The sequence below is a fragment of the Solanum tuberosum genome, unplaced genomic scaffold, assembly GCF_000226075.1.
Source record: "Solanum tuberosum cultivar DM 1-3 516 R44 unplaced genomic scaffold, SolTub_3.0 scf00512, whole genome shotgun sequence".
NCBI classification, from domain to species: domain Eukaryota; kingdom Viridiplantae; phylum Streptophyta; class Magnoliopsida; order Solanales; family Solanaceae; genus Solanum; species Solanum tuberosum.
Genome location: NW_006239475.1, coordinates 114023 through 139681, shown reverse-complemented (window position 1 = coordinate 139681; position 25659 = coordinate 114023). Strand labels below are relative to the sequence as shown.

General features: G+C 35.7%; 2 protein-coding genes across 2 annotated transcripts in view; one reads left to right on the top strand and one right to left on the bottom strand.

Moving 5' to 3' along the window:
- LOC102580839 (DNA repair protein RAD50) overlaps positions 1 to 19393 on the top strand; it is a 30443-nt gene extending 11050 nt beyond the window's left edge. Inside the window, exons 6-27 of the mRNA XM_006365403.2 lie at positions 542 to 770; positions 983 to 1161; positions 1264 to 1434; positions 4080 to 4184; positions 4267 to 4374; positions 4454 to 4665; positions 4780 to 4872; positions 8248 to 8375; positions 8981 to 9095; positions 9315 to 9444; positions 9535 to 9744; positions 12577 to 12785; positions 12975 to 13176; positions 14819 to 14988; positions 15059 to 15383; positions 16088 to 16213; positions 16305 to 16357; positions 18015 to 18165; positions 18416 to 18478; positions 18715 to 18848; positions 18933 to 19061; positions 19149 to 19393. Of these exons, the coding sequence (XP_006365465.1) occupies positions 542 to 770; positions 983 to 1161; positions 1264 to 1434; positions 4080 to 4184; positions 4267 to 4374; positions 4454 to 4665; positions 4780 to 4872; positions 8248 to 8375; positions 8981 to 9095; positions 9315 to 9444; positions 9535 to 9744; positions 12577 to 12785; positions 12975 to 13176; positions 14819 to 14988; positions 15059 to 15383; positions 16088 to 16213; positions 16305 to 16357; positions 18015 to 18165; positions 18416 to 18478; positions 18715 to 18848; positions 18933 to 19061; positions 19149 to 19188 (3282 nt within the window). The 3' untranslated portion in view covers positions 19189 to 19393. The remainder of the gene's footprint in view (positions 1 to 541; positions 771 to 982; positions 1162 to 1263; positions 1435 to 4079; positions 4185 to 4266; positions 4375 to 4453; positions 4666 to 4779; positions 4873 to 8247; positions 8376 to 8980; positions 9096 to 9314; positions 9445 to 9534; positions 9745 to 12576; positions 12786 to 12974; positions 13177 to 14818; positions 14989 to 15058; positions 15384 to 16087; positions 16214 to 16304; positions 16358 to 18014; positions 18166 to 18415; positions 18479 to 18714; positions 18849 to 18932; positions 19062 to 19148) is intronic.
- An 803-nt stretch (positions 19394 to 20196) lies between these two features.
- LOC102580488 (serine hydroxymethyltransferase 4) lies at positions 20197 to 23878 on the bottom strand. The gene is made up of 4 exons (XM_006365402.2): positions 23116 to 23878; positions 21171 to 21561; positions 20978 to 21079; positions 20197 to 20706 (listed from the first exon to the last, which is right to left on the bottom strand). Exons 1-4 carry the CDS (start codon positions 23791 to 23793, stop codon positions 20462 to 20464), a joined length of 1416 nt encoding a protein of 471 aa, XP_006365464.1. The 5' UTR covers positions 23794 to 23878; the 3' UTR covers positions 20197 to 20461.
- Between the last annotated feature and the right edge of the window lie 1781 nt (positions 23879 to 25659).

The window sequence follows — 25659 nt, the reverse complement described above, 5'->3', positions numbered from 1 at the left end:
TAACCCCCCCCCCCCCCCCCTTCTGAAAAGATAATTTGACAGATATTTTGTTGAAGGCCTGTTAATGAGCACCACCGTTCAATATTGCCATCCACTCCATCAAAAGATTTCCAATGAACATAAACTCGTTGGCTATGTCAAAAGTATTTGCTACCGTCTGTCTTTCAGCTGGTGGCAAGTGGGGCTGTTCCGTCTTCTTCCTTTGTATCCGAAAGGGTTGTCATTGTGTATATGAATACTTGAAAATAGGGTAACAACGTTTGACTGAAGTATTTGTTAGTGCTCAATCTTGGTTTTGAGATTTCTTGTGATTTCCAAATGTACATACACATTATTTGTTTTACCGTGATCTTCCAGAAAGTAATACTGTGTTGTTTTTATCATGTTTATTTTTCTGACTGTTGAACGATGTGAATATGTAATTGTCAAACATTTTTTTCCCCCCACTTCAGTTGAGGGCTGCACAAGATAAATGAGTGCTATATTTAAAACATGTGCTAGAGGCAAACTTGCAGTAATTTGATCTTGTGTTTTGATCTAGTTGAGGGAAAGCATTGCTCAAGACAAAGAGAAAACAGAGGCACTGAAAAGTCAGATGGAGGAGCTTGAAAAAGAGATTCAGACTATAGATAGTAAGATCCACCATGCTGAAGCAACTTTAAAGGACCTTCATCAATTGCAACGAGACATAGCCACCAAAAATGCTGAAAGGAGCACATTGTTCAAGGAAAAGGAAAAGCAGTATGCAGCACTTGCAGAGGAGAATGAAGGTTTACTGAACTGAATACACTTATATATATTCTTCTTCTTTCAGCGCAGAAGTAATGGCCAAACCATATCAGAAATGCATCAAGCAAACTTAATTCACCTTGTTAATATCCTAAAGTTATATTCTTATTTTGTGTATGTTTGCATGTTCATCCACTGAAATACTTTTTAGTAAAAATTGAAGAATTCAAATATTTTCATTTTTAATTGTCAGACACTGATGAAGAACTGAGGGAGTGGAAAACAAAGTTTGATGAAAGGATAGCACTTCTGGAATCAAAGATTAGCAAGTTGGAGAGGGAAATGAATGACTCAGAGGCAAAGAGTTCCTTCCTTAAGCAGTCCGTAACAAACTATATCATGGAGATCAGCAAACTTCAAGCTGATGCCGAAGTAATTCCATTCGTCCTATGTTCTATTTGATTTTGTGAAGTTCTCTCACATCTTGCTTCCCGTTCTTAAGATTCTTTTTTCTTTTACTTTTTTGTGCCTTAGGCTCATGCAGAGTTAAAAAATGAAAGAGACTTCACTCTCAGGAAGCTTTTTGACAGACACAACTTAGGGGATGTTCCAACTGGGTCACTCAGTGATGATGTTGCTTCAAATTTAACAAATCGTATAAAACTACGATTAACACATTTTGATAAGGATTTACAAGATAAAAAGGTGATTCTTCCTTTGTTCTATACTATATATACATATATTTAGCTATGCTATGTTGTTTTAACTTGTCAGTTTATGATTTATAATTACTTTGATTCAGCTGTATTATAAGCCTTGAATGCCCTTTTCTCTTTGTTCCATTTCTGTTGATTATTCTATCCAATGGCGTATACCTGGGTCTTAAGTGTACAGTCTTGCTGTTAACAATGAGTCGAGTCTTCATCGAAATGAAGCTTAGCTTTGGCAACATTTTGTTAAAAATATCTTGTACTTCAACTTAAAGTAGTCTTATTTGGGTCTAAGTTTTAGATATTTGTTTTCACCATGTGCTGTTTCATATAGTGCCTTGTCCAACTACAGAAGATATACAACATCATACCTGAAGTCTTAAGCTCTAAGATGCAGTCAATTGATCCTGTAAATGCTTGATGCTAGTGCTCCTACAAAAATTCTATGTTGTCATCTTGAGGGCTCCTCTATGTGGAGTTCAATAATTGGAACTTGGATATCATGTGGGCAAACCATGATATTTCTGGTAAATGGTTGTTTTATTTCGCTTGGGTACAATGGATTATGGTAGTGAACCTTTATAATAATAAAAAAGGATTCTTGTATTGAACCTTGCATTTGTTGATTAGAAGTGTAGGTTCAATCATTCAAGTAATGTATGATTAGAAGATGCTTTGATGGAATATCAACTACCTACCAATCTTTAAAAGCTAACTGCCTCATGTTTTTGTACAGTTGGGTTTATTTATCCCCTCTAGATTCCCTTTATTCATTTTTTGAACTTCGTCAGCTCCCTGACTCTTAAGGAGAGCTGACCTTTTCCTACTAAGCTTTTGTTACCATTATGCATCTACTTGATGCCTACAATAGAACTAATTACTTCATCCAAAAAAAATATGATTATTTATATACTTTTTTAACAAATTGAACTTATGCATTACATATTAACCCTGTTTCACCTCTATTTCAAGATTAACAAAACTCATTTATGTTTAAGCATTCATTCCATACTTCAACTATCAAATTGTACAAAAGCCATAGTTTGTTCAAAGGTGTGGGTTTTCAATAACAAAATAGGCATCTTCTAATGCTGAAGTTGTTACTGCGTACTGGTTCTGCATTAAGCTATATGCTGATTTTTTAATAAAGTAATACTCCCTCCGTTTCATAAAGAATGACCTGGTTTGACTTGGCACGGAGTTTAAGTAAATAAAGAAGATTTTTGAATCTTGTGGTCCTAAATTAAAGTTATGTCAAATGTACAAAATTGCCCATAATCTTGTGGTCTTAAACATGCCACGTGGAAAGCAAAAAGTAAAATGTTACCAAAAAAGGAAAGAGGTCATTCTTTTTGAAACTGACTAAAAAGGAAAGGAGGTCATTCTTTGTGAAACGGAGGGAGTAATTCATTATGTGAATAAAACTTCCGGTATTAAGTTGTATATAAAAAGTAGAGCATCTGGCAACATATGGTTCTCTACGAAAGACGGCACAATTATCAATTTTCTATTTTGACAGGAACTTCGTTAGTGCACCAAACTTTAATTAGAAAACAAATGATTTGCTCTCAGCTGTATGCAGGGTTATCCAAAATAAAAAAATGCAAAAGAGCTCTGTGATCCTTGGGGCTTTAAGCGCAAAGCACAAATAAAGTGTGGGCTTTATTAAAAAAAGGTGCAAAGGGAGGAAAAATGGAAATATATGTGTTTAGTCCAAGTCTGATAATTATAAGCATGAATGATAAATATATGAACAAAAAATTTGAAAAAGAACTACAATAAAGTGAAATATCAATTGTTTGATATCGCCTCTTCAGAATAGGCTCATTTGCAAGGAAAAGTATGCCTTAGAACCTTGATGACAACACTGATGCGCACATTAAGCAAGGCAAAGTGCTCAACACGTTTTGAGCCTCGCTTCAGGGATTAAATGCGCCTTTGACAACACTGGCTGTATGTGCATGAACTGTGATCTCTTCTCTATTGAGTTTGACTATTAAAACAAACAGTTTCTTCTCTCCTCTCATCTCTCGTTTCTCATGGTATCAGAGTTAACATTTGGTATGCTTTGCAGTCACCTTTGTAAGATCGCATTACAGTTGAAGTATGAACCTCCAGAAAAGAGTTGCGCGCGCGAGAGAGGGTAGAGTTACATAGTTGTCCCATACGGGTTGTGTAAGGGCTTCCAAAGAGGTGTATAAAGTTATGTAGTTGTCCGCATGTGTTGTGTAAGGGCACCCAAAGGGGTTTTATGTCTCGTGCTGCTCTACCTATTGCTTTAAGTGTTTGGGTTGGATGCTCAGATTCTTTCATATGGTATTAGTCCAAGAAGAGAACCCACTGTGATTTAGGTCAATAAAGTCGATAAGAGTTTATGCAAGTTTTAGTTTTGTTTTGAGTACACTCAACTGTATGTAGCTCCATGATGTAAATTTGGGATCCCAGCCTTTAGTGCTGAAGATTAATACACAAAATTGTTACCTTTGTCAAAAAAAAAGAAGAGTTTCTGCAAGTTTTGTGTAGCGTCTTGTCACTTCCTTGATCTGTCATTCTCAGCTTCTTGCATACTTTTGTTTTATCTAACATTTTACTGACATCATATGAAGATGCTAACTTTCGCTTGGGGTAATGTTGTTCTAGAAATCGAATGAGGCAGAAATTGCAGCTGCATGGCATCGATACGACATTGCAAACCGCGAATGGAGCGAAAAGGAGGCGCAAAAACAGGCTAAAGCAGATATTAAGGTTTATTCTTATGAGTAACATTATTTTGTATGTTAATGAATTGGCATTTTTACACTTGTTTTGGTTCCATAACTGGATGCAGAACGGCATTTTAAAGCGCATTAAAGAGAAAGAGGATGAACGTGATGTGCTTGAAAGTCAGATTTCTGATGTTAATGTGGCTCATCTTGATGAGAGGGAAAAGAAAATGGTTTGATATCTCTGCTTAATGTTTCAACACTTTTGGACGAACATTTTGCTAGTGTGGCTAACACATCTTTGCCTTTCAGCAAATTGAATCTGAGAGGAAGTCTAAGCAGCTTGCAGAAAGAGAATTTGATTTAAACATAAGGCAAAAACAGACTGAGATGTACACCGTAGACCAAAAACTAAAAGATCTTCGTGATGAAAAAGATCATATGGCAGCTGAGTCTGAGGACAGAATTAAGCTCTCTCTTAAGAAGGCAGAGTTGGGAATTCTCGAGAAGAATCATAAAAAGATGTAAGTCACATTTCATTTTCATAAATTTTACATCCACATTTTTTATTGTGTTTATTATGGTTATATGCTTTTTCTCCACAAAAGATGATGCTTTCTTTCCCATGAAATTAACAGAATGGATGATAATAAGGATAAGATAAAAGGAGTGTTGAAAGGAAGGCTTCCATCTGACAAGGACTTGAAGAACGAAATTACTCAGGCACAAAGGTTTGTTTTCCCCATCTCTTGAGTACTCTTAATGTGTATAATATTTTGGATTGTTTCTTGAAGTTTGGTTACCAGACCATTCTCAGTCTTTTTAAGACTCCGAGAAGTATTTTTCTTATTGATAAATGAAGATGTGCTATTGTTGTCATATGCGAAGCAAAACACAGGCATCAAAATATACTCCACATTGCTGGGGTAAAAAGTGCATTATTTGATTCTCTTTTGTCTGTTTAAAAATATGCACGAGTTAAGTAACAGATGAGCTGAAGTGCATATACATGCAGATGTCAGTACTTGTCAATCAAAATGACATATGCATACTTTAGTGGTATAGGATTTATATTCTGTTCTTTCCCCAGTTTGAATACATCCTTTTGAAAAACTAATGTCTTAATCCCATTTGTACCCTATATATTACTGGAAAAGTTGATGTTTAGGAGGCATATGTGTCTGGTAGTCAAACAGCTGAAACGACTAGGACTAGGATCAAAGTGAACGAGTATGCTGCTTATGCTTAAGTCATCCTAGGAGGAGCAGCTTTGAGGTCACATGGAAGGCAAGCGTCTTGTAGCCAATTGGCACAGACAGTTTGGCGTCTGAGGACCAAAGTTTTTGCAGGTGTTTTTTGGTGCTGAATTGGAAAGTTTTTACCACCTTACCTGGGATTTCCTTTCTGATTCAATAGTTGAGGATATGGGAATTAGCTTGCCACATGGAAATGCAATATATATCCAATGGAGGTCGATTAGATGTCTTACAATATGACTGTGATCCCTACTTCTTATTTGAACAAAGAATGCCTATTTCTTTCCTCATTTCTCTTTAATATTAGTGGGAGATTGGATAAATTGAGGAAGTTCCCGCAAAATGTCACCAAGTGTGAAGAAATAGGTATTGCTACCAGAAACAAAAGGAGCATTGGGGTACTAGGGGCCTTAGGAAGCACAATGAAAGCCTTTTAGGCAAATCAGAATGGAGATTTCTAAGTGGAGATGAAGGATTTGGAGAACCTCAAAATATGATACTTGTAAAGATGGAGAGATCAGTAATAAAATTGAAGACCTATAAAAAGAAACTGTCTCTATAATTGATGTTTTAGATTCAATTTAGATTTAGAATAGTGGAGTTTTGGAGTTCATCTGTATATAAGGTTTAGTACTGCCCATTTACTATTGTGTTATAATACAAAGTTACCAAGTTTCAAAAAAAAAAAGAAAAGATATCACCCCAAATCTCCATAATAGAACTAAAGCTCCTCTTGGGTCTGCATTGTGGAGGCATGTCATGAGAGAGAGGATGATCACTTCGAATTTACTGGGCTGAGGTAGAAATGTTGGAAGCATAAGATTTGGGTTGGACATGTATCAATTTAGAATTACAAAGCTGGTTTAACATCAATGTAAATCACAAACCACAATTGTGAAAAACAATATATGTGTACAATCAGCAGCAGAAGCGGAAAAAGACTGATGGGGCATTGCAATAAATCATTCTTAAGAATAGAGGGTGACAGCAAAAAAGCAAGGGATTAAAGGAGAAGAAACATGGTAAATCACTGTTACTCAAATGAATGCTCATGAAAGGTTGAGTGTTTGATTCCGTAATCTGAACAGGAGACAGAAAGGGTACTTCCTAGTGAAATTTTACTCATCCATCTTAACAAACAAAAATAATGCACAGCAGCTTCCATGTAAGGTCATATTGGCTACCTGCATGGCTGCACCCCTTAAAGATTCTTTTTAAGGTTGAGCTGCAGAATGGGAAGCATCTTGATACTGGGGGTGCGAAGGTGCAAACAACAGCGTAAGAAATTCTTTGGTGAAGCTGGCTTATGTGCAATGACACATGTTCTTCTAGATATGGGAAGGCAATCAGTGCATAAGAAGCTAAAGAAATTGTAGAATGCAATTCCTAGTTGCACCAGATGGACATTAATGGTGTGAGTAGAAGATGATCCGAAAATGAAGTAAACTAATTCTAACAACCTTGAGAGAAAAAAATTGTATTTTCTTTTGGTGCAAACGTGTATCTTGTAAAGATCTTCAAACTCTTTAGTACCCAAAGGGTGTGACATAGAGATCAATGAAGTGGGTTGAGAACCATGAGGTCTCAGGCAGGTTCAAATCCTAGCGGAGGAAAAAAGACACTAGGCAATCTTTTTCCATTTGTCCAAGCTTTAGTGGACAGAATTACGTGGTTCGTGTGCTAATGGGAGGTAGCACGTACCCCATGGAATCAGTTACGATGCAAGTTGGTCTGAATACCACGGTTATTGAAAAATATCTTCGAACTCTTTTAGAATCCTTATGGAGGTAAGCATAAAGTTGTTGTAGACATTGTAATACTAAGAGATCAATTCTATTATGTGAATAAAGTGATTACTTATTAAAATCAGGAGTTTCGTCATAAGGAGGTCAAATTGTTTTATATGCAACCACTTTATTTGGTATATGTTTCTCCTTCTTGGTATACTTCTTGTTAAACATGCATTTTATTGCCGCCCATACATTAATAAACTCTATTGCTTTATAAAAAAATAAAAGATAAAATGAAACCACTTAAAAGAGGGACGGCGATCAGATCAAATACCAATTTTAGTTTTCTCCTGGGTGAAAGGTGGTTTGCATAGACACAATTACAATCATGGGTACACCCTCTATGTTCGCTAATTCTTTATAAAACTGATAAAATGGGTGAGCACAAATCACAATCACAATCATCTGTGCACCATAAAGAAAAAGGAATAAGGGGATATTCCCTAATTCTTTATTCTACTGATAAAATGGCCCTGCTTGGTTTACAATTGACTTGTGAATCCGTTTTTCCTGTGGATATGGCGATCCCCATCCCCTAACACTACTTCACTCCCTTGGTTGGAGGTAGAAGTCCTTTCACTATACAATGATCAGTGAATTTTTATTTTTTTTGAAACAGGTAACTTTGTATATTACTACAACAGTACATAGGCAGTACTGAGCCATATTTACAATAAGATCATCAAATCCAGCTATCTGATCCTAAATTGAGTCTAGTACATCAATTAGGGAGATAGTGTCATTGGAGTATAATTGATTACACCAAAAACAAAGTAGTAACAAGCAATTAAGCTTAACTTTTTGCAAACTGTTTTCTATACTGTCAAAACATTTGGAATTCCTCTCCTTCCATATTGCCCACCAAATGCTAGCAGGGACAATTCTCCATCTCTCTCTGCTCTTAGACTGCATTCCAGCTTCTTCCCAACTCTGAATGGCTTCAGTGATCAGTGAATCTTACACTTCTATCTTTCAATCTCTGTTCTTTTTTTCTATGTATATCTGTGCATCTTTATGTTTTTCTTTTATATTCTTTTAATGCTGTACCTTCCTAGCACAGGGCTCTTCAGAGAGAGGTTGATGACTTGAGTGTCAAATCCCGCGAAGCTGAGAAAGAGGTCAATATGTTGCAGATGAAAATAGAAGAAGTTAATCATAACTTGACCAAATATCACAAAGACATGGACTGTAAGATTCATATCTGTGCTTCTCTAATCTGATTCATGAAAAAATGTCTTTTTAGTGATTCAGAAGCTTCTATGGAAAATTCCCCTATTGCAACTTAATTAAGTTTAAATAGTGTCCTCTATCAGACTCTATCTGAATTGTGTAATCTGGTTAATACCAATTTAAAACGGAGATTGAGAAAATCTTCCTGATGAACTACTTGAGCTTAACAGTCATTTCACTTGTGACTTGTCAAAACAATAGCAATCATGTCAGTCATTTATTCACAATCTGTATTTTGAGTCATGTTTAAAATCTATAACAGTGATATGTTACCTTCATCAAAAAAAATCTATAACAGTGATACCAGAGTTGAAAATTTTATTGTAACTTTGGTAAGTGCCTCAAAGATAATTATCTTAACCAGTATATAGCTGGACATAAAGGGTAGTTGACATAGCAAAATAGCAATATTGAGGTTTTTATTCTCCTCCTTTATTTCATGCAAGTTAATTAATCTCTTCAAGAAAGTATCTTATCTTGAGCTCCTTTGTTTCCATTAATCTTTGTGGTGGTGATCCTTTGTGTAGAGGCCTTACATAGATCTTTCCCTTACTGCACTGCAGCAAGAAAGAGATTTCTGGAATCAAAGCTCCAGTTGATGGACCAGGAATTTGCTGGTATAGAGTCCTATCCCAAAATTATGGACTCAGTCAAAGAGAAAAAGGATGTCCAGAAAAGGTTGGTCAAAATGGGGCTATTTCCTATTACGTCTTCTGATAGTCAATAGGCAAAATTTCATTTTTTGCTAATATAACCACATATAGAGATTATGTTTTATTTTTTCTTCAGAGTTATCAGTTCCACGAGAAACTCTTTTTGATTCCTCTGTTTTCGAAATATAGTATTATGCTTGGTTGAATGTGGTTGTCTTTTCAAATTTCATGTGATGATATGCAGCAAGTTCAACATCGCCGATGGTATGCGGCAAATGTTCGATCCATTTGAAAGAGTTGCTCGTGCTCATCATATTTGCCCTTGTTGTGAGCGTCCTTTCTCTGCTGAAGAGGAGGATGAATTTGTTAAGAAGGTTGTTTCTTTTATGTCTATTTGCTATTCTATCTGTTGGAGGGCCATCTTCTGACTACTACTTTCCTGGCTCTTTTTCTTTTCACTGCAGCAACGTGTAAAAGCTGCAAGCTCTGCTGAGCATATTAAAGTATTGGCTATGGAGTCTTCAAATGCTGATTCTCGTTTCCAACAAATAGACAAACTTCGTTTGGTTTATGAAGAGTATGTCAAAGTTGGAAAGGAGTCAATACCTCAGGCAGAGAAGAATTTAAATGAGCTGAATGAAGAATTGGACCAAAAAAATCAGGCTCTTGATGATGTAATTGCAGATCCTGTTATATATTATATTCTAGTATTGGGACTTTATTAGTATAGTCAAACTGTTACTATGTTTGCTTAAGTAATGACTTGAGTGACCCACCCTCCACCATTTTGGCCCTATTCCCCACCATCTTCTACATAATTTCCTCCGCCTTTTGTTTTCTGATCCCCCCTTCTCCTCCTCTCAGTAGAGATGCTAAGTTAGGACTCATATCTGCTCCTAAGGAGATATCTCCTGTGACCAATTCCGAATTACATACATCAGTGCATCAATAATAGGTCAGGGAGGATGTCCATCATCCTTTAGTATTTTATCTGAATTACATGCATCAATAATAGGTGTACACTAAAATTGGCCAGCATATTGTGTATGTTCTTGATTGGAGGACAAATATGCTTATATATATTAGCTGTAGAACTTACTGAGTTTCAAACATGCGCGACTGGCTCTCATGGATTCCTCGGTTATCAAGAATATATTCACTGTAGATCTTGTCTTGGAGTTAATTCACAATAGATAAGATGATCTCTTGACATCCTTTGATGTTAATTTCACTGATTCATGTTATGATGGTTTGCATGCTTTTTACATGATATTATATATTTCTCATCCTCATGATTTCTCATTATCAATTTAAGTTATTTTATTGCATGATTGTAGTTGATGTAGATATCTGATCTGTGTCATTCTTGGAAAACCTTTGCCTTAGGTATAGAAGTTAAGATAGTCATCAAACTCTGAAAATATGGACCCCCCCCCTATCAAATCCATTAGAGATTAAGGACAGCCCAAACAAGTTGACCAAGGTCATCCCACAAGTGGTTGCCGACTTTGCTGGAACATCCTCTGCTTTCCTGTGCTTTGTCCCTCTCCAACTTCTCTTTATGCTTCCCTTTTTCTTTCGCATTGTTTCTCTTTCTGCCGTTGTCGAATGTACACCCTTTTGTGGTGTGTAAGTAAAACAGTGTATCAGGATCTACTCGATTAAGTTGTGTTTCGTGCTGGTTTGAATAACTTTCTATATGTTGGTTTCTTGTTTTCTGCTATTTACAAATTCCAAAGAACTCGGCATTTGATTAGGTGGGTGCTTCGTTATATTGGCCTGACAGAGTTTTGAAAACGCGGATTTGGCTGAGTTATATCCAAGTTTTCAATGTTGGTGCATTGTTGTTTCGAGCTTCCCTGAGCTTGCTTAAGGCTTTGCTTTATAGCTTCCACGTGATGTTACACCAAAAATCATTAGGAGAAGCGGATCCCAGCCTAAGTTCACACCTAGATATAAAGTAGTCAGGCGTTTGCTTTCCTTGGCTGGTTTCAGCCACGTTCTGTGGTTGTTTTGGAATTCCATGCTATAAAACTTTAAAATAGTGCCTGCCAAGCTTGAGGTTGAGGTTTTTGTGATAATGATTATTGTTATTAGATAAACAATGTGTCACGTCTTGTTTTCATCCACTGCTTATTATGTGCAGTTCTAGTCACATCATTTTCTTTGGGACGCGGCGAACGGGGCAAGGAACTTTCACTTGGTGCGGTGTGAGACTGTCACATCACCTAAGAAATAGGGAGGGGTTGGTAGTAGACTTGTAGGTGTTTAACAGAGCATTGTTGGGTAAATGGTTGTGTAGATATGTGGTGGAGGTAAATGCTTTTTGGAGAGAGGTAATAGTTGATAAATATGGGGCTTTGGAAGGGGAGTGGAGATCTAGAATGTGTCTATGCATTTTGGTGTGGTTTGTGGAGGCACATCACGAAGGGATGAGATGATATCGGAGTAAATATCTCATTCAAGGTTGGAAATTGGAAGAAATTTAATTTTTGGGATCATAGGTGGTGTGGGGATAATATATTGTAAGATGATTTTCCCAGCCTACACAATATATCTTGCCAAAGAGACTTGACAATACAACAACTTAGGGGGGGCACAAGGTGGAGAGACGTTTTGGGACTTGAGATCTAGGAGAGACTAAAAAAATAGTTGAGGACCGAGTTACAAAGATGGTTGACTCTATTCCATAAGCAAGTTACAACGGTAGATTATCCCAAGGCTTTGTGGAGGAATGGCATGTTCTCCGTAAAGTTCTTTTATGAGAAACTTTTTGCTAGGGAAGTGGAAGGTTTCTCTTGTATCGCAGTGTGTATAGCAAAGGTGCCGAGAAGGTGTGTTTTTCACTTGGCTAGCTACTAGAGGGGTGATCTTGCTGGCAAAAAATCTTAGAAAGTGGAAGGTTTTCTGCTTTAGCTGGTGTTATATATGCAAAGAGGCAGGCGAGGATGTGGATCATCTTCTTCTCCATTGTGGTCTTACCATGAGGCTATGATGAGATATTTTTAGGTGGTTTGGTACTCCTTTGGCTATGCCAAGAACTGTGTAAGAGTTGATGTTCAATTGGAAGAGCCGGAAAAGGAGGAAAGACGCAGGACTTGGAATGTGGTTCCACTTGTGTTGATGTGGGTGGCATGGAGAGAGAGAGAAATAAGAGAGCTTTTGAGGAGGTAGAGTCGAGCTTTCTCAATTGAGGAGTAGTCTCCGATCCCTTATTTTCTTTTGGTGGACCTATAGCGTTCCCAATTGTATAGATGATTGGGTGGAGTTTGTAAGAACATGTCTTTTTGTAGATTCTTTACCTTTTGGAATACCCCTTGCATACGACCAGAGTTTTGGCCATGTTTATGAATGAAAATGCGTTGATAAAAAAAACATTCAAATAATGTTACTTGTGATATTGGGCACACATTTCTCAGAGCTTACAAGAGAAAGGGACCTAATATTCATACATGTGTTTTATTGACTTTTTCTAATTGTACATGATAATCCTTTTTTGCTGGCAGGTGTTAGGTGTCTTGGCTCAGATAAAGGCTGAGAAGGATGCAGTTGATGCGCTAATACAACCTGTAGAAACATCTGACAGGCTTTTCCAAGAAATTCAAGCTCGGCAGAAGCAGGTTGATGATTTGGAATATGGTCTTGATATCCGTGGGCAAGGCGTAAGATCCATGGAGGAAATTCAATCAGAATTGGATGAACTGCAGAGCAAAAAGTATATAGTTATTTCTGTCCACTAAACTGCATCTTCTTTCTTCTTTTCTGTATGTCATACCAAATTTGTGGCCTTCTTAAACTCTATTTATGAATTTTCAATACGTAGGCATATCAGTACTAAATTGTTGTATACTTCCTTACATTTTTAGACTGTAACTATTGTCATGTCCTATAACTTGACAACCAGAGACACTTTGTATTCGGAGGTGGAGAAGCTGAGAAATGACCAGAGATACATGGAAAATGAATATGCAAGTTTCCAACTAAGATGGGCTAATGTAAGGGAAGAGAAGTCACGAGTAGCAAACAGATTGGAGCAAATTAAAAGGATAGAAGAGGAATTGGACCGCTTCGCGGAGGAGAAAAATCAAATTGAGCTTGAAGAGAAGGTAATTGTTTCATTATCAATATTTTATTACGTGCATGATTATCATAGTTGCATTTAGCTAGCCAATAGCATATAGTTTCATTGTTTATAGCATGTACTCTTCTTCTTTAGTCTTTGGGTAAGCTGTTTTGCTCCAGCATATATAGTCTTCAAGGAGTCTCGTAAAGGAGCAGTATATTGATAGTTATATGTAAATAGCACCTGCAATCTGTCACCTCTATACTTGCTCCGCTTTGCCCTTGTGTATCAGACCTTGCAAGGACTACTCATTTATTGTAATAAAAATAACTGAGAGAAGATATGACATGCACCTTTAGTCATTTACCTAACTTCACAGAGAAACTGATACATTTGCAACCTTTCTCGAATTAGGTGATGGGGTATTATTGAAATAGGGGTCAAATTCTTGAAAAGTGTCGTTTACACTGACAAAAGATCTTGTGGAGGAGGTTGATAATATTTTTTATCTTCCCACATCAGAGAATACCCAATGAAAACAAACTTAAGAGCTCTAGGATCAAGTTTCCCAGCATTCCTTGTGTGGATGATGCAGCCACAACCAATATATTCATTCTTACCCTTTTAAGCTTCAGAACTCTGAAAAAATCGAGGGTCTAAAGTGACATTATATTAGATAGGCACCTACTAGAATGACACCCCCACAGTAAGGGTTTGGTATAATCATGGTAAACATAAGATATCTTTCCACTTCTAACAAATGCCTATTCTTTCGTTCAACAGTCCCATTTTGTGCACTAGTGCAAGGACAACTAAGTTGATGAACTATCACATTGGACTTCAAATAAGTACCAAATCTTTTATCCATGTATTCTGTGCCATTGTCAATTCTCAGCCTCAGATTAAGTAGAGATCATCTTATGAAATGACTGAAAGCAAGAGAAAACTTCATTTTTAGCGTTTAGCAAATACACCCAATTCATCCTCGTCTGACAATCAATAAAAGCAACAAACCATAGTCTACTAGGCAAACACTGTTTGAGTAGCACCCCATACATAAGAGTGAATAGTAAAAGGAGTAGTACTTTTATTATCGCTCAAAGGGTAAGAGTTTCTAGTATGATTGGCATAATCACAAGCATTACAAAATAAATGAAATTGAGTTCTTGAAAACAAACTAGGGTATAATTTCTTTAAAACAAAAAACAATGGTGGCCCTAACGTCATCCTTAATAATTAATAAGAGGCTTGACAAAAGTTTTGAGTTCCATCAAACATGTATAAGCCATTATGCAATCTACCACCACCAATACTCTTCCCCATTTGAAGATTTTGAAAGACACAATGATCAGGGAAGAATTTGATTTTACAATTTAGGGTTTCGATGCTGGAACTAACAAATAACAAGTTAACAAGAAATTCAGATACATGGAGAAAGGACGAAAGTTTAATATTGGGTGTACAAACAACAAAACTTGATTCAGGGGCAGGTTTTAAAGAGCCACTGGTTATTCTGACATCTGTTTTGAGACATGCAGACTTATCTTTGAGATTTTACATGGACTACTCTTCTTTTTCATGAAGAAAGTTTTACATGAACTACTTTACCTGTACTTTAATGTCTCCCATATAAAGCTAGAAATATGGATATCCCAAGTTCACAGTGCATGCGTTGTAAATTTCAGCATCTTGCAGAGGCTTTTGGTTCCTTGTTGAAGGAAAAGGACAAACACTTTAGAGACCACAAGGATCTGAAAATAAAACTTGGTGAACAGTTGGAAGAGCAGGCTGAAATTAGAAGAAATTATCAACAGGAAGTAGATACACTTTTGAAGATTACCTCCAAAATTAAAGAGTATGTTTATATAATTAGATGGAGCAAAATATCATTCTCTAGTTCATATTGATAATTAATTCTCTTGCAGGTATTATGATTTGAAGAAAGAACAAAGATTGAATGAAATGCAGGACAAACGAAGCCTGTCAGAATCTCAACTTCAAAGTTGCGAGTCCAGAAAGGATGCGATTTTGGCTGAAGTGAAGAAAAGTAAGGATTTAATGGGGAACCAGGATAGCTTGAGACGTAACATTGAGGATAACTTGAACTATCGGAAAACTAAGGCTGAAGTTGATGAGCTCACTCATGAGATTGAATTACTGGAAGATAAAGTGCTGACGTTGGGTGGATTCTCCACTGTTGAAGCCGAGCTTAAAAAGCTTTCACACGAAAGAGAGAGGCTACTTTCTGAGGTATGAATTGATCTGTATGTGAATATGTTGGGCAATTACGTTTGGTATAAATATCCAACCTATAGACATCATATGCTAGTTTTCGACTCTTGATGAACGTGATTAAGATTGTAGAACTTTTCTCTTCTGGCTTCCATATGATTTCAGTAAAGATCAGCATATGTGCAAGCTTAACCATGATAGAAAGTTCAATTTAGAAGACCAATAATCTGGTCTGGTTTACTTTTCCAGCTAGAACAGCAGTGTCTCTGAAAGTATATTGTTTCTTGGACAGAATTGAGTTTCAGCCATGAGGACAAGAGACATGATTTCTTGGAAAGAAATTTGAGTATTTCATCCTTCATAATTACCAATTATCGCATCAGCTATATAGTGAGTCTTGCAGTTGTTATTTGACGTTTCACTTGTATACTATTCCTAGTGAGGCTTGTAGTTGTTATTCAATATTTTACTTTGATACTGTTCCATTATTCCTTGGGGCTTGGTGGTTGTCATACCTCTTGAACAATTGGCTGACACCTTCTTTGCTTTGATATTCCTTTCTTTCAGTAAAAGGACTGTACATGTTTTAGATTCAACTTAAACCTCTGTATCCGGAAAATTATTGTCCTTCGAATTTACGTGGTTGCTCTTATTGCTGTTAAACAAGTGCCACAACTCTGCTACTATTGTCCTCCGAGTTTACATGGTTACTCTTATTGCAGTTAAACAAGTGTCATGGCACCTTATCTGTTTATCAAAGCAATATCTCCAAGAACAAAGTTGATCTTAAGCAGGCACAATACAAGGATATTGACAAACGCTATTTTGATCAGCTTATCCAACTTAAGGTAATATCTTAGTCCAAGTATATGAAGCTAATTGCTTAGTCATTTATGACATTGAAGTATCTAATAGTGTCGTTGTTGTACCCTTGGACAGACTACGGAGATGGCAAACAAGGATCTGGACAGATATTACAATGCTCTTGACAAGTGAGCTTCTCGTACTTTAGTCATTAACTTCTTTCTGCATTTTATGTTGGTTTACGTGCATTTCAAAAAAACACATGATTCTAGCACTCAAACATTTTCTTCTAACTTGTTAAAAATATTGAAGATATATCAATTGGAGAAGTTCAAATATATTGTTGTTTTCATGAATGGAGTACAAAAGGTTTTAGTATCCCTTAGGGTAGTAGCACGTGGTCCAAAATGCGGTCAGTAATTACCCCGCCTTTTGATATTGCTAATCTCAATGTTTGCCTTTTTGGGTCCTAATTACAAAACAAAAAGAAAGCTATCAGTTTCAAAAAATAAATAAAAAATTACAAAACAACAAAGATTCTAAATCTTTTTTATTTTTGCAAAGTACCGCATCTTGCCATACTTCCATTGTCCTAATATTGACATCCTTAATACTCTCCCTCTAGTTGGAGTGTACATATTGTATGAAAAGTTACGTATGATATGCTCCTAATTTGTCACAAAGTTACTTAATTTTTGTTCAACAGAATGACTTTGTGAAATATCTGCTAATTGATCATGTAAGAGCCTGTTTGGATTGACTTATTTTAGGTGCTTTTAAGCTGAAATAACTTTTAAGCACTTTTCTAGTGTTTGGGTATGATAAAAAAGTGCTTTTCAGCACTTGTTTTAAGCCAAAATTAACTTATGGCTTATGCTTAACAGCCCATCCAAACAATGCCAAAATAGCTTTTAAGCACTTTTCTAGTGTTTGGGTATTATAAAAAAGTGCTTTTCAGCACTTGTTTAAGCCAAAATTAACTTGTGTCTTATGCTTATAAGCACCATAAATTCCTAGATTTGCAATCTAGAGGCTATTTGAAATCCTGTTCTTTTTAATTTTTCATGTGTGAGGCTCTTCTAGTCACGAACCATGTGAAATATTTAATCTTTGATGGGATGTTGAATTTCCAGATCTGCCCCCATGGCCCTGGTATGCTGCCAGGTTGCTCCATTATATCCCTCCTATATAGTCTGTTGACAGAGAACTTTCCATCCTTATCATGTTTCCAAATCATTTTGTTTGAAGCTATAGTTGTACCTCTAAAACCATTCAACATCATTCTACTGAGTTTATTAATCCTCCAAAACCTGCTACTGTTTAGATAACTAATGAGATTCTACTTCCTCATGTGTTGCTTTTGTTATACTTTTTTTCTTAGGTGTACATAAAGGGAATTAAAATCAATAATGAGGTCCTCTTTTGGTGAACCAAATTTGATTAAAGAAACATAATATCCCATTGTCTTCATTTGACCAAAGTGTAAATCAAGAAGAAAAAGGAAATTTGCTGGTAGGTTTAAACAATTCATTATTTCTTTTATGACATGGTGTAAGGAACTGCTGTATTGATTTTCAAATTTTGTTTGACTGGTGTTTACTAAGTTGATTCTACTCTATGCATATCCCTTATGGTCATATAATGTTTGTTTCCTAGTCAAGATTTTGAATTTTTATTCTGTGTTCAACTTTTTCGAGGAACCCCTGCTTAAATTTTCATTGTCTTGTACAGACTATGACCGGTACAACCATTTCTGTATGTTGCATTCTTCTCAGGTGTCTCCTGTACTTTTTGAGTGTAGATTCTGAATACGTTCACGTTCTATTTGGTTTCTCTTTGTTTCAGAGCACTGATGCGATTCCACTCAATGAAAATGGAAGAAATAAATAAGATTATCAGGGAACTGTGGCAACAAACATACAGGGGCCAGGACATAGACTACATAAGCATTCATTCAGATTCTGAAGGATCTGGCACTCGATCCTATAGCTATAAGGTAATATAAACTATCTTTAAAACCTGCTGGGTTGTGCTTTATCTACTGAAAAAAAGAGCATGTTGGATGGGATTAATATTATCTCTGTTGTATATTGGATGTTGCTTATCTTGATTGTATAATTACTAAATTCCCATGTATAGTAATTTTTTAAAAAAAAATTCTTTGTGAAATGTGGTCTTTGCACTTAAAGCCCCTGAACGTTTGTTGATATTTTTTGCACTTTTATAATAATGCCTGTGATTCACAGGTTGTAATGCTAACTGGTGATACTGAACTAGAAATGCGAGGGAGGTGTAGTGCTGGCCAAAAGGTGATCAGTCATCTCAATTTTGATTTTTTCTTTATTGTGTTCACTTAATTTATATGCCAATAAAGCTTTGATTTGAACCCTCCTTTTGCTTAGCTTCCTCTCAGCCCCACCCTCTCTTCAAATAAAAAGGAGGAAAAAGAAAAAATCCGAACCCCAACAGAACTTTCACTGAACTTTTGTTTTTTTTCTTCTTTTCTTTTGAACTGGTTTTTTACCGGAGTTTTGTTATTAATCAGGTCCTTGCATCACTCATCATACGATTGGCGTTGGCTGAAACTTTTTGTCTCAACTGCGGAATTCTAGCACTGGATGAACCTACCACAAACCTAGACGGCCCCAACAGTGAGAGTCTTGCTGGAGCTCTGTTAAGGTATGTGTCGTTCATTTACTAATTATGAGCTCCTTCTGGATGTGAATTCTTAAGGATGCCTCTTTATTCCGTCTCCATCACCAGAATTATGGAGGACAGAAAAGGCCAAGAAAACTTTCAACTAATTGTCATTACACACGATGAGCGATTTGCTCAATATATTGGCCAACGCCAGCATGCAGAAAAGTATTATCGCATCACAAAAGACGACCAGTAAGGACTCTGTGGTCACCATTCCCTTGATATGTTTGCTTATTATCAATATGCTGCATTATTTAACTCTCCGCTTTCTTTTTCCAGTCAGCACAGCATAATTGAAGCTCAGGAAATATTTGACTGATATGGCATGGTTTCAGCCTCCGAAGTATTACATGTTAGACGCTTCACAGCTTGACTTATGTACGTATTGAAAAACTAGTAATTCACCATATGATGGAAACTGGATAGGAGAATCTCATTCTTCTATCTTTCTTGTGTAATGTATTCTGTAAATTAGTGTTTATCTAATCTTAAATTATCTATGCTGAACCACTCCTTTTTAAAAATCTTCAACTCTGCATTTCCCTTGGCATTCTAGGGGAAGGTTTGCAAGACACAACTGAAATGCATCTGATAGATCCCCTTGGCTGGGAAGTTAGTGTTTCCGAATTCCGATAGACCCTCGACTGCTTGAGCTAATGTTTACAAAGTATTTACGTATTGACAATCACCACTAAATGTTGGGACTATAATTAAGTAAACATACAACGCAAAGCATATTAGGTATATTGATTTTTAACAATGGTAGACATTAAAGTGTTGTCAAAAAAGAAAAAGGGTTATTCTTTTTAAAATAGACTAAAAAGAAAAAGGGTTATTCTTTTTAAAATAAACTAAAAAGGAAAAATAGGTCATTCTTTTCAAAACGGAGAGTAAATAATTAAACATATACTTCTACAAATATGAACATACCCACGTAAACCAAAATTTGCAATATATATAATGAACTCCGTTATCTTTTATAAACATATATGACGAATTTTCTAGTCATAAATATTAGATAAGATTTGTTGGCCCAACTGAACTTATGCCTTTGTACTTGAGCGACATTGCTTATTATGCTTTATTTTACCGAACTTGTTACAATTTAAAGCAATATTATAATACGAAAATATAAGTTTAAGCTGGGCAATTTTTATTTTTTCTTGTATTCTCGATATCAAAGGTTAGTCACCTTTTTATTGCTTAAAAGTTCTGAATGATTATTTACTAAGCTGAAGAAATAATTATGGAGAAGAAAATACCATTTCTTTTTTTCTGATGTGTAGAAGTGATCGTCATACATAAGAAATGAACATTGCTTACATTATAAGAAATGAAACAACATATTCTCTTGGTATTATTTCTTTTGGACACTACAAATATTTGGTAATTTTAGAAGCCAGAAAGGCCACTTAAGAACTCCCTTGCAAGACAAGATCCAATGATCAACAATACCAAGTGCAGAGTTAAGTAAAACCATCATTTTTTGGGTCTAAATTGAATTAAACTCGTCGAGAAAAAAAAAATTCCTTCCATCCAAACAAAAGAAACAAACCGGGAAACGTAGAGCAGTTGTCATGCATACTGCAAGTTTAGTCCTGGTACTTCATCTCGGACATCTTGAACCCAGGCATGTCAAAAGAGGCTGAGAATTTCTCGACATCAACCTTGAGTTCTTCAATTTCCTTGTTGTTAACAAGACCCTTGTTGAAGTCCTTCAAAAGCTTTCCGAACTCCTTCTGGATGTTCAAGGTGATTGTAACAGCCCTGTGGAGGAACTCGGCGATCTGCTCAAAGTCCTTCTCAACCAATCCCCTTGATGTCATGGCAGGAGTACCTACCGAATAGGAACTTCAGTTAGTTAATTCATGGAAATAAACATTTAGGAAATAATGATAGCTGAAGAACGCCCTTTTCACGGTGTATGAGTGCATGACTCAAATGTAAAATTGGCACAAAAGATTGGACAAGTAGAAACACAACATTGCCAAAGTAAATTTAAGGTGGGAGTTCATTTTGTCTCTTTCCATGTCGTTTAACCAATCGGATCTAAAAGAAGTTCAAAGAAATAGTGCATAAAAAAATATCCAAAGTTTCTCAGCTCTTACCAATACGAACACCTCCTGGGGCCAAAGCACTGCTGTCTCCAAAAACAGCATTCTTGTTAACAGTGATGTTGCAAAGGTCACAAAGCTTCTCAACCTTGTTACCTGCAGAGAGACAAAATGGTTAATTTGTATCAATCACTATTAAATACTTAGAAGACCTTTCCAGTTAGTCGAGAATAGAAAGAACTTTTACCAGTCAAACCAAGAGGTCTAAGATCCCAAAGGACAAGGTGGTTCTCAGTCCCACCAGTTACAAGCTTGTATCCTTTGCTCATCAGGTAGTCACCAAGAGCAACTGCATTGGCCTTCACTTGCTTAGCATACACCTTGAATCCAGGAGTCGCAGCCTGTTTCAGGGCAACAGCAAGAGCGCCGATTTGGTGGTTGTGGGGACCACCCTGGAGAGACGGGAAAACAGCAAAGTTGATCTTGTCTTCAAACTCATAAACTGCATTTTCAGGCTGGCCCTTCTTTGGTGGCTTAGGGCCCTTGCGGTAGAAAATCATACCAGCCCTTGGACCCCTCAAACTCTTGTGTGTGGTGGTAGTGACCAAGTCACAATATTCAAAGGGATTCGCTGCTTCCTGTTGTCCAGAAATAATGAAATTCATCCCATTAGAATACAACACATCATTTCCAGGAGTCAATTGAAAATAACATAAACAAGTGTTCACATAGTCACCAAGACTAGTATCAAATCACCGACAAGAGTTATGACATCCAATGACAAGGACATCTTGATAGAATTGAATTCTTGAAAACATGGGTAGGGACAGGCACATGCACATCCACATGCACTTTTCTCTCCTATATCACATACAGCTTGTATAACTACAAGTTGAAGCGTAATTTGAGGAATCTGACCTCATTCCACTTTGATCTGATTAGTTATGACATATAATAAGACCAAGATTGCAGCATTTACTGAAAATGAAATAACAAATAAAATATTTGACTGCAGGTTGCAGCATTTACTGAAAATGAAATGACAAATAAAATATTTGACTGCAGGTTAATGGTGACATATTTCGTTAACTTAAAGACAAAGGATCCAATTTTTGTTCAAATTTCTTAGATCCGCCAAAATATCAGTAATACACTAACAAAAAAGAACATATATCAATATTTCCGTAAATGAAAGCAGAAGGTTGAAGCCAACAAGAAGACCAAGTAAAGTTGCCCCAATTTGGAATACACATACCTGACATCACAGAGATGATCTCGGATTGCATCAACTAAAATGCTAAGGATTCACAGCTGATTTATTTAAGTCGCTTGTTCTTAGATCTTTAGTACTATCTGATTGTTTCTTTCGCTTCGTTTATCTTATTATTTTGTCGTTGTTACCATCTGTTATTACTGCTCTTTTTTCAGCTCTCATTGAACCGAGGTGTCTATTGGAAACAACTTCCCTATCCTCACAAGGTAGGGTAAGATCTGCATATACACTACCCTCCCCTAACCCCACCTGTGGATTTTTACTGTGTTTGTTGCTATTCTTGTTGGCTAATGATTCACATCAAATTCAAGTAGTATCAGAATTATTATATCGAGTCTAAATCATTGCCTCATTGATCCACATTAAGCCTCACAATGCTCATGTAAACAGAACAATGTAAGCACCAGCTCAACCAATTCTAGTTCCCACATCATTTTCTTTTCCTCACTCAGATCCTACTTATTAAAGAAAAGATCTTTAAAACCTTCACATGAAACTACCTCAAAGAATATAATTAATCAAAAACGAAAACATGAATCCCGAAGCACTCAATCAATTCTCAGCTCCCACATCATAATCTCAAATCCACCTTTTGCCAGCTTACGGGCACCTCAACTAATTCCATGGGATACCTATCACCTCCCACCAGCATCAGGTATCAGACAACTGAGATTTGAACTCTCAGATCCACGTGTTGAAGAAAAGATCTTCAAAAATTTCACAAGCAATTATCCCAATGGGTAATTAATCAAACAGAACACATGGATCACAGAGCAAGGCATTCAGATCTATAATACATTAAGGCAATTCACACTAGCTCTCAATCAAATGCAGATCTACAAATCAAAGAGATTCAAAATCCTCATGCAGATCCAAAAAAAAATGTAAAATCACAAGTACAGAGCAGAATTTTTTTCACCTGAGCAGCAACAAGACCACTAATGTGAGCCATATCACAAAGCAAAAGAGCCCCACATTTATCAGCAACCTCTTTGAACCTCTTGTAATCCCAATCTCTTGGGTAAGCACTTCCTCCACAGATAATCAATTTTGGCCTAAAATCCAAAGCCTTCTCTTCCAACTTATCGTAATCAATATACCCATTTGTCGAATTCACCTTATAAGGCAAACTCTCAAAGTAAATCGAAGTAGCAGAGATCTTCTTCCCACCAGATGTATAATACCCATGTGTCAAATGACCACCAGAAGGCAAATCCAATCCCATAATCCTATCATGTGGGTTCAAAACAGCAGTATAAGCAGCAAAATTAGCAGGGCTACCAGAATAAGGCTGAACATTAACACCCCATTTGGTTGGATCAAGATGAAAAGCTTCAAGAGCTCGACTTCTTGTCAGATTCTCAATTTGATCAATGTATTCATTACCACCGTAGTAACGGTTTCCGGGAATACCCTCTGAGTATTTGTTGGTTAAAGCACTGCCAAGAGCTTCAATTACAGCAAAAGAAGTGAAATTTTCTGAAGCAATAAGCTCAATGCCGCGACATTGACGGCGTTTTTCCTTCTCAATGAGATCATGGATCTCAGGATCGACAGTTGAAAGGGGTTCATTACCCCAAACTGTAACTGGATCCATTGAAGAAAATTGAAGGAAAATTGAGAGAAAATGGAGAAGAAAGAGAGAAATGTAGAGAGTTTTAAGGGTCGAGGACAAAGAGGAAGGGAAGTGAAAGGGGAATATATAAAGAGGTGAGAGGATGAACTAATGGCCAATAATGCCCCTCACTCACCTCCTACCTTTCCTATCCGCGTTGGGTCCGACTAAATTTGAATTTACGTATTGAAACGTCCGTTTTTTCAGGACGATACTTTAAATATTCATATTTCGTATTTATGTCAAATTTATATTTATACACATAATATATGCATATTAATTTATTTGGGATTGAGTTTGACTAAATTTGAATTTACATACTGGAAGTTACGTTTTTGGGACGACACTTTTAATATGAGTATTTCGTGTTTACATCAAATTTATATTTATATACATAATCTATGCATATTAATTTATTGAGGATTGAGTTTGACGAAATTTGAATTTACGTATTGATCATTTCTGGAATGACACTTTCAATATGAGTATCTCATATTTATGTCAAACTAAATATAATTTTTTTATATTTATATATATATATATATAATAGACATGTATTAATTTATTCGAACTGGATCTGACTAAATTTTAATTTATTTATTGAAAGGTTCATTTTTGGAATGACACTTTCTATATGAGTATTTTGTATTTACGTTAAATTAATATATAACTTATTATAATATAAAAGTTTTATGTTTATACATATAATGTATTTATTCGTATTAGCTTTGATTAAATTTGAATTTAAATATTAAAGGATTTAATTTTGAGATGACATTTCCAATATGAATATCTCGTATTTACGTTGAATTATGTAATTTATTATAATATAAAAAGGTTTATATTCATACACGTGATATACGCGTATTAATTTGATGTAAATATATGATGCGGATAATTATATAAGTATCTCGTACTTACGCTGAATTATGTAGTTTGTTATAATGTAAAAGTTTTATATTCATACACGTGATATACGGGTATTAATTTAATGTAAATATTTGATGCGGATAATTATTTACTCTTTTCTTTTTTCTAATTTTCTTCTTCTTCTTCTTCTTTTTATGATTTTTTTTTTGTTGCATTTGTTGGTGAAATTGATGTTGGGGTTGGTGAGTAAAAAGACAACAAGGAAAGTGAGTAGTGTTAGGTAGTTGATGCTTTTTGTCAATGGAGAGATGTACTACTACTTATATTGGAATTTTTTTTTAATTATTTTGTGATAAAAGATTAATTGCATTTATTAACATAACAAAAAATACTTATGTTGGAAATTATATCATGACAATGAGGAAAAATAGATTTACATGATGCTTAGTTTTTTAGAATTTATTTACTTTCGAAGAGTAGCTTTTTGTAAATAAATAATTAGTCAATCTAAAAAGTAACTTGACTAAACATGCTAATTGAAGTTTTTTTTTTGGTACGTTGAACATTTTTAAGTATATATTTTAAAATTTTAAAAATTAATTATATCGTAGAAGCTTGATTTAATATCACATATTTTGAACTAACTATTTTTTTCTTTTGCATGTTTATGCCACTTAATCAAGGTATGCATCCAAACATCACAATTATAAAAGAAAAAATGCTCAAATATGTCATCAAACTTTGAGAAAAGATTCATCTATGTCATTTTCGTTTGAAAAAAGGCTCATTCATGTTATTATTTGTAAACTAAAATATTTTTAGTTTTGTAAAATTATTTTTTACACGTGGTCAATTATGATTCAGCCACGTCATTAATTAAATAATTTTTTAAAAGTAATAAAGGCTCAAATATGTCATCAAACTTTGAGAAAAGATTCATCTATGTCATTTTCGTTTGAAAAAAGGCTCATTCATGTT

Coding starts and splice junctions, on each gene's coding strand:
- LOC102580488 (XM_006365402.2), bottom strand. CDS start 23,793: ATGGATCCAGTTACAGTTTGGGGTAATGAACCCCTTTCAACTGTCGAT. Junction 21,562..23,115: donor GTGGTCTTGTTGCTGCTCAG/GTGAAAAAAATT, acceptor TCTGGACAACAG/GAAGCAGCGAATCCCTTTGA. Junction 21,080..21,170: donor TAGACCTCTTGGTTTGACTG/GTAAAAGTTCTT, acceptor GTCTCTCTGCAG/GTAACAAGGTTGAGAAGCTT.